Source organism: Caretta caretta, chromosome 3, assembly GCF_965140235.1.
Source record: "Caretta caretta isolate rCarCar2 chromosome 3, rCarCar1.hap1, whole genome shotgun sequence".
In the NCBI taxonomy this organism is placed as follows: Eukaryota; Metazoa; Chordata; order Testudines; family Cheloniidae; genus Caretta; species Caretta caretta.
In genome coordinates, this window is record NC_134208.1 from 196,629,714 (window position 1) to 196,643,282 (window position 13,569).

General features: G+C 40.8%; 1 protein-coding gene across 4 annotated transcripts in view; it reads left to right on the forward strand.

Annotated features, from left to right (window-relative positions):
• WDPCP (WD repeat containing planar cell polarity effector) overlaps positions 1–13,569 on the forward strand; it is a 292,680-nt gene that overhangs the window by 202,433 nt on the left and 76,678 nt on the right. For all 4 annotated transcript variants that reach the window (XR_007355596.2, XM_048842681.2, XM_048842680.2 and 1 more), the window contains one exon: positions 3,456–3,519. Coding sequence is in view for 3 of the 4 variants with exons in the window: in XM_048842681.2 (XP_048698638.2) it covers positions 3,456–3,519 (64 nt within the window). In the remaining variant the exon portion in view is untranslated. The remainder of the gene's footprint in view (positions 1–3,455; positions 3,520–13,569) is intronic.

Here is a 13,569-nt window from a genome sequence, read left to right on the forward strand (position 1 = left end):
CATTTCTTTGGTAGATAGTTTTTTCCAGTACAGCTCTGGAAATAACAAGCTGGCTTTACGGTTTTCTGAGTAGGGGCCATAATGAGACGGAAGTATGTCTGTTGATTAAAGGGAAAAAATTGAAATCATTATGAGACAGAAAAGAACTGATAGTTTTAAGGCCATGATTCCATTCTGCAGGTCACTCAAAGGAAAATATTACTTTTCATTTTTGGTAGCAAGTATGGTCTTGGCTGGAGCAGATCTCATTCAAATTGTTCCTTTAACAGTTGCCATGTAAAAACGAAGACACAGTGTAGACGTATTCTTGTTGGTATTTTACAGGGCATGTTTCACTGAACTATTCAGTCTCCTATTTTCCTTCTTGGGATTGAGGATGTGTTTTTATTCTGTATTTGAGAAACGTAGGAATAAGAACTGTCATTTAATTTTGGGGTGCCTCCTGAAAAAGGTATAAATGACACTAACATATATGTACCGCTGTAACATCTATGTATGTATTTCTCTCAGTTAAAGCATTTGATTAAAAAGAAATATGGAATGCAATGTATTTTAATAATGTATCCTTCATACAAAGTATTACAAAAACTTCAGAGATATAGATGTGTGACAGGTCTGGTGCGCTGCCTGGACCCCAGTAATAAAGGAGTTAACTTCAGCTCCACTTTCCCCTCCCCTTATGGGGTGCTCAGGGGAAGGACTGTAAATTAGTGATTGGAAGACACAGTGGGAAATTGGCTTTAGGAAGCTAGGAGTCCACACCCAGGGGCATAGGAATGCCAACCTGGAGAGTTTGTTTCCTTTTCTGCTTATGTTAATTTATTTTGCTTTCTTGTCACCAGCATCATCCCTTGAGGGAAAGCACTTGCTGGCTATCTCTAGGTTCCATTCTGCTGTGTCATTCCACCAGCATACTATAGAAGAAAAAGAGCAAGAAGGCTTTTCAGAGCTGGGTAGAACAAGGCTTTGGCCCAGGCTAGAAACATAGGAATTGCCATACAGGATCAGATAAGTGGTCCATCTAGTCAGACAGTTTCACCCATCAAAGGAAAGAAGGGCTGCGTTCTTCCCTGTGCACCTTCACTAACTGAGAAAAAGCCCCAGCACTGCCCACTAACTTTCCTGATCTAACCAAGCCTGTGTACACCCAACAGAATATTGACAGACCACTAATAGATTGTCTTAGAAAATCCACTGAGCACTCACAAAACACATCTTTTGAACCCTCTTAACTAACAAATCACAATCAGTTTTCACCAGACCATCATCTGTGACCTCCCGCTGCCTAATTTCAAGTTTCTGTCATCTACAAGTGACACAGTACAGCTGTTATTTTAAAAAAAAGTCGCAAATGTTTTTCATAATGGGGGAAGAACTATTATTTTCCATTGTCTTCGTTCTCAAAAATAGCAGAATTGCTTTGGCTCAAACTTTCAAAGAAAATCTGTTCCCTGACCGAGAATAAATCTGATAAATTTTGGCCAGAAAGGTAAAAGATTAAAAAAGTTATAAGCAACTAAATATTACCTCTTAAAATGGAAACACTTGTGCATCCTTAACTATGGGCACACTGTGCTTATAATCACTGAGATGTTTTATTTTATTTTACTTTTTGTTATTCTGCAAATCAAAAAATAATCTTTTTAAAATACACTATTTCATTTCGTATAGATTTTTCAGACTGTTTACAAGAATAAAACTTTACCAGAAAACATATACACTATAAAAAAATCAAAATCTCACATTATTCAACTGAACTGTTATATGGTGAAACATGCAGACAGCATAATAGATTAGTAAACCTTTTTCCATATCAAGACTTTCTTTTCCGTACTGTCCTCTCTAGCTGGACCCTCACCTTCCATTTAACAAGTGCAGAGTGGTTTTGATACTCTGTAATGAGAATTCTTCTAGATTCCCTGACATAATACATGGTCTCTCATTACATGAGCATGATCTAGGAGCAGTTGTCGAAGTGTGGTCTGTGGTGCTGGTTGGGTACACAAAGCACTTGATGGTACCCTATAGAGGGCTGACTCTCCTTGGCTTCAGTTGCTTCTATAGATGTCCACCTTTTGTATTAAAAACATAGATCAATGCTCTCTTGATATTTCTGTCTCGTGTAAGCATTTGCTGTAGTTGCTGCTGGATGGTGCATGTTCTTGAATGAGAAAGGAAGTGGTCCATGGGATTGCATTTGGGAGAGGCTACTGTCCAGAAGGCAGTCTCTCTATTAAAATGTTTACATTCTGAAACAGTTTGGGAACACTTGGACTAGTGATCTGAATATAGGAGTGGGAACCAAAAGTGAAATCATGATCCCAGTGCTGATACAGATTCCTTCTGTAGGCAGGCAGCTCACACGCTGTAAAAGGGGGATACGGGCTGACACTCTGCCTTCTAAATCCACATTCAGAGGGGACCCTTTGCTTGTGGATCTCCCCTCTCCTCCCATGCAGAACTGAGGCTCCATCACCTCTATGGCCCTGTTCTCCTCTTCACCAGACCCTGCAGAGAACTCTCAGCAGGTCTGGAGATGTGGGCTAGAAAAGGGGCCATTCTGGGTAGGGAGAAGAGTCTGTGGGACAGGGGGTGTTCTATTGCCTCGCTTCCCTTTCCAGCCCTGTGGAGCTTACCCAGACAAGATAGCACGGCCTCTAGGGCAGTGGTGGGTCCATCAGGGTAATCTGCTGGCGGGCCACGAGACCGTTGGTTTATGTTGACCGTCCACAGGCTCGGCCGCCCGCAACTCCCAGTGGCCATGGTTCCCATTGGCCGGGAATGGCCCACCACTGCTCTAGGGGGTCCCTGGAGTCTGTCACTGTGAGTTAGCATGACTCTAATGGAACTGCATTGTCAGGGAGTGGGCTGGAGGGAGGTTGCCAGAGTCCAGAGCCAGTGCAATGACACACACCTTCCACATGGACCCCTGGATTCCAGACAGGTTTGGGGTGGGTACATTAGTCTTTTCTGGGGGGATTCTCACAGATTTCTCCCCTAGCTCTTTCTCTCACAGGTTTTACCATGACTGGGGCCAATAATATTTACCTACTTAGCTCCTAGGGCTGTTATAAGGATTAATTTGTTATGTCCTGATCCTGTATGATGCTAAACACCCTCAATTCCCATTGACGTTAACTAGATCAAAACATGCTGATTGTTTGCTCAAATGTTTAGAAGATGAAAGTGCTCAGTAGTGTTGCCATCATCATATTTCATAGTTCTGTGTTCTCCAGGCTGTCACACAAATGGTTTCACCAGTCACCTGGGGCCTCCCTTTTTGGGATTCATAATAAATGCAATATATGTTTTAGATGAGAACTGGAGCAGGGGCAGCACACCTCATTGATTTTTACGAGCTGTCAGTTCATCTGCACATTAACACAGAGCATGCTGGATCTCTCAAACTGGTGTTCTCCTCCTCAGCAAATGATACATTTCACCTTTTCTTGCAGGTATCAGAGATTTGAAAAGGCATTTCTGCTCGCTGTTGACATAGGTGCTCGTGACCTGTTTATGGTGAGTCATTCCTGTAGATGGCTTTGTGATTGCTGTTCTTGAGATGAGTTAGTTGTCAGCTTTTGTGCACATTAAAAAGGATCAGTGTCATTTGCAGTATTAGACACATACTGGAGAAGGCTTTATTCTACTTGCCATCATGAAACTGGTCAATAGCAATCTAGTAGCTTTTGAGTTGCTGACATTTTCCTTGCCAGGGCCTCAAGACTGTTTTATGTTTTTCAGGAATTAATATATATATTCTTGAACTTTCCTCCTCCTCCTGCTGTGTCAGATGTGGGTGCATGTCATCTTTCACTCTAATAAGCTTATATGTTTCTAATCCATTCCTTTAAGAAGTACAGCTGCAGAGGCCAGGACACAAGAGCAGACCGTATCCTGGGGATCCTGAATGCTCTCAGTATGTCTCTTAGGTTTCTGTGGAAAGTGACAAATTATGAACGCTCCTCCAGGTACTTTTAAAACAACAAAGCTGCAACGTCAACCCAAGCAGTTTTACATTTTGTGCACTCTTTCGCCCTCCCATTTAATTAGCTACAAAAGTAAAATTAACCGGTTCTTAAAAGATCCTATGTGCAGGGTCTGCAGGAGGCTCTTGTTTTATAAGATCTTGCACCACAATGTCACAGTGAGGTCAGATGGACAAAGCCAGTAGTTCTTTCCTCATCTCTCAGCATGTTGCTGCTATGCAGCTGATTTAGTTGTTTTCAAAGAACAATAGAGAAAGGGCTTGTTTTTTAAAAAAAAAAAAATAAAACCCTTTGAAAGCCTCATTTGCTTGACTCTTTTGCATAATGAAGACATTCTGTTGTTTAAGCTTTGGCACTAGATGTTAATATTATTTATCCCATTAAGTCACTTGCCCTGCTAGTTTGATCTTGATATTTAAATTGTATGTTAAATAACACAATTAAATCCTTCTTTTATGGGTTATAAAAAGTCCTCTCTAATTATATAAAGAGTTCTGTAAATCTTTTGATGCTTTTTTCCACAGCTCTAATCATGTGGCTTGTTCCATCTAATTAGAAAGATGTGTATACTGTGATAAACTTTTCTAAGTATGCATCAAAAGAATGTGATGGGAATATCATACTTTTAGGGAAATCATTACATATTTTTGTAATTATTTATATCCCCTCGAAACCGTGTTTTTTTTCTTTTCATCTCATCTCTCTCTCTCTCTCTCTCTCTCTCAATAATATAACCTTTTCTGCACAAGACTTTGATGTAGCAGTGTTGAGATCTGTAACCATGGAGAGGCTTGGGAAATGATTCTGCTCTCACTTTCACCAATTTAACTCCACTGGGCTTGATTCTCGCTGTGCCGGAGCAGAGATTGGTTGCAATAGAAGGTGGGGGAGGGGTTTGAGAGGGAGCCAGTCATGAGCTCCTGACTCTCAACCCTCTGGCATGGTGCACACTAAATCAGCAGGGGGACAGCTGTAATTTAAGGCATAAGGCCCCACACACTAAAAAATTGCTCCACCATATCCCTTCTACTCCTCTGATACCCCCCCACCCCAACATATCCCCTTCCTCCTTGTGCCAGAAGGGGGAGTTCCATCCCAGGAAGAAGTCACCAGGTTTGTGCTGGTGAAGATTCCCCTTACACGGGGTATTCTCCAACCCAAATCTCTGGACACTTTAAATTTGCTTTACACTGAGTCAGTGTATGTGGCGCAAAGTGAACTTGGCCACTGGAGAATCCAGTCCATTGACTTCAGTGGAGTGACTCTTGATATACACCCATGTAAGGCCTCGTCTGGACTAGCTGAAAGGGTGCTTTATTTAAAAGGTTAACTAACACGTGTTACATTTGTAGTGTAGTCAGGACAAGCACAGTCAGTTTAGCACATCTCAGCTGGCCAAGGTGAACCCTTGGATCCTCCTCAGAATTTAAAGAATTTTTTTACATACCTTTTATCCTTGTGCAGACAAGATTGAAGTGAGAACAAAATCGCTGGATTTTGCATCGGTGCAGGATTGCTCATCTCTGTCTCATGCATTTCTCTCATTTGGATGTTCACGTTGGACCTCACTCTAGGTCTTCACACCCAGGCTATGTCTAAATCTTGCCAATTCTTTTTGCATAGCGTCTCTAAGATGTGACCTTTCCTATCCATCCACATGGCTAAAACTCTCATCCAAGCTCTCATCATATCATGTCTTGGTTACTGCACATCCTTTCCTCCGACCTCGACAAATGCAATCTACCCCACTCGTATCTATTCAAAATGCTGCTAAAAGATCATTTTGCTAGCCCATTGCTTTGTCTATGCTCCCCTTCTCTTTGCCTTCCTCCACTCCCCCTTCTCTGTTGCTACTTTCAAGGTCCTTCACAGCCTATCCCTACTCTACCTATCATCACTATCAAAATATCAACTCCTACCTCCACCTGGCTTATGATATCAGCCTCTGTTGCCCATTGGTTAAATTGGTTATCAGTATAATTAACTGAAGCTGTGATTTCCAAACTCACTGAGAAGTATCCCTGTCTAGCCGTGCAGTTTGGGTTTTGTCTCCCCTGGGGTTTTACCCACTGCTGTAACTATACCAATGTAGGTGCTATGGTGCAAACCCCTAATCTAGATGCAGAACATGAGTGTAAAACATGGCTTGTACCAATACGGTTACCCAGATTTAAAACAGTAACTGCACCAGTGGTTAAAAAATCCAGTGTAGACAAGGTCTTGTCTCAGCCCGCTGAGTCCTATGATTCTGTTCAGCTACAGCATTATGGTTACTGATTATTGTAGTAGCTCCCAGAAATGATGCTGTTCTTGAAAAAACAGTCAGCTGAGGTACTTGTGGGCATATCTTCAATTTGGTAGGGGCGCTTCAGCCACTAAATTCCTATTAACGCTAGGGGTGATTGGGTCCACAGTGGGACTTCTAATCCAAACCAACTCATATTCCCCACCAGGGTTGACTTTAGGCAATCTGGCATTCTAGGCATACCCCTAAGGGGTCACCCTATAGCCTCGTCCCTGGATCACAGCCTTTGATTCCGACGTCACTGTGTGACTCTAAAGGCCAGAGCGGTCTGTGTCCCTGTAGGGCCTGTGCCTTACTCCAGCCCTGCGCGCCACCCTTATCTTTCAAGAGGCACAAGTGAGGCTTTACCGGAATTCCTGGTTCAGAACTTGTTTATGTAGTTTTGGTTCAAGATCGCATCTTAAAGTGGAAGAGGCCCATTTCCCAGACTAGTTTGAATTTAGCCCCAAGATACTGGAGATTTCAACAAAACAGCTGATGGCTCACTATTCAGGATTGCAGAAATCTCACAAGGGCTGGTAATTTAGAAACATGTCTGCCACTCCGGGCTGAAATCTTGTGAAAAGAATTTGTGAAACTTTGGTGACATTAAACCTGACCCTAGATCTGGTGCAGTTTTGACCTGGAACTCTAGCCTAAATTTGATCCATGTTCAAGATCCTCTCCTTAGCTCATCTCTAATTAACATTAAAAGGAGTTAATCTTCTAAAAGTCCACTCTATCAAGCTGATGGTTTGTTCTTTTCTCTGCTACTTTTTGCCCAGAGAAGAAGCAACCACAGCCACAAGTTTTTGTCAGGCAGCTTGGGGTTCACAAGTGAAGCTACACTTCAGGTGCATCCATGGGAAACCAGATCCTTTTTGGCCCTTAATAGAGATTGCTGTCTTTCATTATTTTTTAAATTAAAATGACTAAAATGGGATTGCTTCATAGGCACAGTGACTCTTTATCATATGATGTTATCTACCAAATGAAAGAACTATCTCAGAGTAATTGTAATGGTTCAACTATGCAGGCTTCAAAACAAGTTCCCACTGTCGTCTTGGAGCTGGTTCCAACATCCTGTTTAACTGCTGACTTATTAGGGGATGTTGTATGTAAACGTACACTTGCATTTCCATAGGACCATCTTGTTAGCTTGTAGCATGGCATAGTTTCACAAACTTCATACCAGGCCTGAAAAGCAAACTTAACTATGCAGTCACTAACATACTTTCCATTATGTGGCTTTACTGTAACCTATCCCAATTGCATCATGTGACATTTTCCAGGGACTGACACAAATCTGCCCAATGGTATCCCTGAGTGCTCAGTTTTTGTATTTGTATCTCTAATTCAGCCTACAGATGTGTAAAATTTCATATCATCAGATTGCAGCTTCCTGTTGACAGCACTTCTGAGATGACTTAAAACCAAAAGTTATTCCAACTAAGATCAATATTAAATTAAGATAATTTTTCCCTCTTTTTCATGCCTGTTTCAGATCATTCATACAAATTAGGTCCTTTTTTGGTGTTAATTCTGCCCACTTAACATCAAACCTAGTCCCTTTTGGGGTGAAGGATGGTCTGTCAACACAAACACTGAAGACATGTAGACCTCTAGCTATTTTAGAGACTGGAAGAATAGCAGAAAGCCTATTCTGAGCCTTTTGACAATTATTGAGAGCTGTCGTGGTGGTGTTCTCTTCCCATACTTGCCCTGGGGAAGCTGCAGACACAATTCAATAGCAGTAGAAGATATTACAATGGAGGGCTTAACTTTGCATTTCCCTCCTTTTGTTGGTCTAAATTAGACCCTCAGGGCAAATTTCTGCCCTGGCTTACACATGAAGTCAATGGCAATTTTAACCATGTCTGTGAAAGCTGAATTGGCCCATGTTATTATTTGAGTATATTTGTAATGTGCTTTTTGTTACATTTGTGCATTAGTGGCTCTGGTATCCCTTCCCCTTCCAAACCTATCCACTGGCTCCCTCTCCCCTTCCACATCAAGTTGATGCTCTGCTCTCATCTTTTCTTTTTCTCTGTCTCATTCCCTTTACTCCAGCAGTACCCTCCCCCATACCTGCTCTTTTGGGGCCTGAGTCTGATCTCACAGCTGTTTTACATGAGTGGAATGCCTTACATGTCAATGCAGTTACTCCTGGCTTACACCAGTGGGATCAAAATCCATCCTTTTATAATGTGTCCTTGCCTTCCCTGCAGTTCCTAGTGCCTAATATGCTTTCCCTAACCCTGTGCAGGAAGCAGGATCCTCCCTCTCTCTTTCAAATCCCCCATCAAAACATACCTCCCCAGTAAGCCTCTCATTGCTCATTCACGACTCAGTGACGTGAAAATGCTCATTTATAAAAACCAAACAAGCAATACTTACATTTAGGTAACAGTCATATGGCTGAAATTTTAAACATACAACAGTTGGGAAATTCAAAGCCACAGAAATTATTATTTATTTGCATGGTAGTAATACGTGGAGGTTTCGGACCCATTGTGTTAGCCATAGTACACAACATATATAACAAAGAGATAGTGCCTGCCCTGAAGCATTTACAATCTAAGTATATACTTTTAAATGTATACCTTAATGCATACGGTATGTGCACCCTTCTCTTAAGCCTTTATAACAAACTATCTTGGGATTGTGAGATAGGATGAGAAAATTCAGTCCAAAATCTATTTGCTTTTATAAAATTAAAAGTATCTGAAGACAAAAAGAAAAGGAGTACTTGTGGCACCTTAGAGACTAACCAATTTATTTGAGCATGAGCTTTCGTGAGCTACAGCTCAAAGTGAGCTGTTGAGCTGTAGCTCATGAAAGCTCATGCTCAAATAAATTGGTTAGTCTCTAAGGTGCCACAAGTACTCCTTTTCTTTTTGCGAATACAGACTAACACGGCTGTTACTCTGAAACCTATCTGAAGACAGGGATTCTTGCTGAAAGTTTCTTCCTCAACTATCACTGTAGCATCACTAACATGATGCTATAATAACACACATTCAGACACTGCTGTATTCCTCTGCAACACTCCTAGCACCACGTCACATACAAATCCATCAATTATATAAACTCCCACAAAGTTCAATAAAAAAGAAAGTAAAATTGAAGAGGACATAATATATCATGAATAACTGTTACATTTATTGGACGATGACTGATCCAATCTATGACAGAAAAGATCAAGCGATATAAGGGTTGTTAGCTTTAAATCCTTTTGTAGTGTGTTCCAGCTCTCCGCTGCTGAAAATTCAAAAGGCCATCCGCTGTACCAAAGGTAGCAGAAATCCGAGGAACCGACACGTTAATAAAAGTGTCAGATCTTGGGTGAGACACTGATGAGGAAAGTGTAAGTAATTTCTGAAGAAATGTTGGAATTTTGCCCAGAAATATCCTATAGACATATGCACAACAGTGTTTCAGATGACTTCTGCTCACTGAGGGCTAGCTCTGCATAAATTGCAAAGATGAGCATAAAAAGCAGCTCTTGAAACTAATCAAATTGTTAAATGGTAAAAGCCAGCCAATTCAACGTACTCTTGATAGCCAGCAGGAAATTCTATTTTCCTGATTGTTTCTGATAGGTAATGTGATATTTGACGTGATAATCTCTTGGTTGATTATGTGAAAAAAATCTGTTACAATCACGTTAAGAGTTTTATTACATCATTTTGTTTTCATTCGTTGATATACGTAGTAAGGGAATCTGGGTTTTGGTTTCTCTTTTTTCCTCATTTCACTCTTTGGTTTTGGCTAACTGAGTGTTTTGTAACTTCCTAGTAAAATCCCATTTGGTAGGTTAATTTGAATATGAGGTGAAAGCCTGTGCTGTCATATAGGCATAATTTGGAAAACATCAGGTGTAAATGGCTGAGAACTTTAAAAAGTAGAATGTTAACAGACTGTGAATCTCAGTGATGGTTGAACCAGGTGATGTGCTAAACAAAAAGAGCTTTCAGCTTACTTCTAGCACTTCCCATTGCTCCACTCGGACCCAACACACATTCTAGGTGTCAAAATGACACAGAGAGAGAGAAGGACAATCCTGGACTCCTGTTATATAGATTGACTGCACACATTTGGGCAGAAATTGGTGGTTTAATTAGTAATGACAAGTTCTATAAAATGTTTTTTTTTTTACTTAAAATAGCTTTTTTTAGGTTTCAGAGTAGCAGCCATGTTAGTTTGCATCCACAAAAAGAAAAGGAGTACCTGTGGCACCTTAGAGACTAACAAATTTATTTGAGCATAAGCTTTCGTGAGCTACAGCTCACTTCATCGGATGCATTCAGTGGAAAATACAGTGGGGAGATTTATATACACAGAGAACATGAAACAATGGGTGTTACCATACAATGCATCCGATGAAGTGAGCTGTAGCTCAGGAAAGCTTATGCTCAAATAAATTTGTTAGTCTCTAAGGTGCCACAAGTACTCCTTTTCTTTTTGCGAATACAGACTAACATGGCTGCTACTCTGAAAACTGTAACAAGAGTGACCAGGTAAGGTGAGCTATTACCGGCGGGGACGGGGGACCTTTTGTAGTGATAATCAAGGTGGGCCATTTTCAGCAGTTGACAAGAATGTCTGAGGAAGGGGGGGGGGGGAAATAAACATGGGGAAATAGTTTTACTTTGTGTAATGATCCATCCACTCCCAATCTTTATTCAAGCCTAAATTAATTGTATCCAGTTTGCAAATTAATTCCAATTCAGCAGTCTCTCCTTGGAGTCTGCTTTTGAAGTTTTTTTGTTGAAGAATTGCCACTTTTAGGTCTGTAATCGAGTGACCAAAGAGATTGAAGTGTTCTCCAACTGCTTTTTGAATGTTATAATTCTTGACATCTGATTTGTGTCCATTTATTCTTTTACGTAGAGACTGTCCAGTTTGGCCAATGTACATGGCAGAGGGGCATTGCTGGCACATGATGGCATATATCACATTGGTAGATGTGCAGGTGAACGAGCCTCTGATAGTGTGGCTGATGTGATTAGGCCCTATGATGGTGTCCCCTGAATAGATATGTGGACACAGTTGGCAACAGGCTTTGTTGCAAGGATAGGTTCCTGGGTTAGTGGTTCTGTTGTGTGGTGTGTGGTTGCTGGTGAGTATTTGCTTCAGGTTGGGGGGCTGTCTGTAAGCAAGGACTGGTCTGTCTCCCAAGATCTGTGAGAGTGATGGGTCATCCTTCAGGATAGGTTGTAGATCCTTGATGATGCGTTGGAGAGGTTTTTGTTGGGGGCTGAAGGTGATGGCTAGTGGCGTTATTTTTGCATCCAATGTTAAAGCACTCTGCATAACCACACAAAAAAAGGCCACTTACCAGGCTGCTGTTCTATCTATCTGAGGTGCTTATAGGGTCCCCATTACTGTACTATCTGAGTGCCTTCACACAGGACCAAGAAGAAAATCCAAGAGCATGAACAGGGAGCAATACAGGCTGTAATGTACAGTAAACAAAGTGCAAATTTCTGTTTGTTGAAAGTACATTTAAAGGAACTTTGTCATCTTCTGTAGTTGTTTTCCCCCCTAACTTTATTATTTAAAAAAAAATTACAATCGCTATTGTTTTCAGTTTAAACTAAAAACCAGAATCCCTAAACATAATAGATATAAATGTTATTATATACGTGGACAGAATCTGGCTACATATTCAAATATTTGTTAGCTCAGACTTGTTCCAGAGACATCTGATTTTCAGCTATCTTGAGTAAGCTGACAGTATCAACTTTTAACTTTTTAACCTAGATAAAAATCATAATTTTTGTGACTCAGGCCCCTCTCTCCTGACAACCACGGCAGACCTACACACAGAGGATGTACAGTATTCGCTGCAAGCTCTTAACTGATTATTTTGCCCCAGGGCACTTGCACATTCTTGTTATATCACACCTTTGTTTGTGCTCAGAAACTGGTCCAAGCACATCCATACTTTTGGGATTCTGAAAGGCATCACCCTTTCATTCTGGGGACTTGCTATTCTTCATTCCAAACCTTATCCTTTCCTCACTTGTTCTTCGGATGCTCGCAATCTGTCCTATTATTTTATAGTTCTCAGAAGTGTGAGATGCACTTAACTGATAACCTACAAAGACATAGTCCCTGCCCTAATTACGTACATTTGCTTACATTCTAAATTTTTGATGTGACAAAATGAGGAGGGGGGAACAAACAGTAGGGAGGAGACATGGGAAAGAAGGACTAGGGTTAAAGCAATACAGTCATGTAGGTACCCAGTTTAGGGATGTGCACCTCTTGGTGGTTCTCTTATACACAGAATGCAGATGTGACTGAATGTTATTGCCTTAATTATTGTGGACACCTGAGAAGAAGTGTATTCTCAGGAGCCATATAATGATGAGGGCGAGTGGAATTATGGATCACAGTAGGGAGGACAGTCCATATGTTGGTTGCAGCATGAAGAAGGCATGGAGATGCGTGTGGAAGAATCAGATTTATGGAGTATCAAGATTTGCATCACTGGCATGAATGTAATAGGTGACCAGATAGCAAGTGTGAAAAATCGGGACAGAGGTGGGGGAGTAATAGACGCTTATATAAGACAAAGCCCCAAATATCGGGACCATCCCTATAAAATCAGGACATCTGGTCACTCTAAATGAGAAATTAGTTTGGATGAGCAAGAAGGAGCAAAGTTATGTAGATACTTGAATGTGAGAAGTTTATATTTGATGTAATGGAGGAGAAGCTAGTGAAGTGATTCAAGGAGTGGGGTGATGTAATCAGAGAGACAGGCGAGTGACAGTGGCCATATTTTTGATATATTTGTATAGGGCAACGTTGAGGGTCAGGAAGACCAGACATGAGATTCTGCAGTAATCAAGGCAAGCGATGATTGAGACATGGCTGAGAGTTATAGCTATTTAGACACAGAGGATGGGTGAGTCTTGAAGGTCTCATAGAGGAAGAAACAACATCTGGACACAATCTTGGTGTGAAAGGAGAATAAAAGGGAGAAGACAAAAATGATGTTCAGATTCTGAGTCCAGGTGACAGAGAAGAGCGTAGTGTTATCACTAGTCATGGGGGAAGGAAGAAGAGGAGAGAATTTGGACAGAAAATCCTATTTTCTCTGGGTAATATCATTATTTGAACCAGCAACCCATTGACTGAGAGTCTGAAAACATGTTTATAATTAAATATATATATACATACATATAAATAATATATTTATATATTATAAATATATGTATGTACAAAATTAGGGATTGTGGGGTTTGGTTTCTATTTTTAATCATTTTAGTGTTCGGTTTTGGA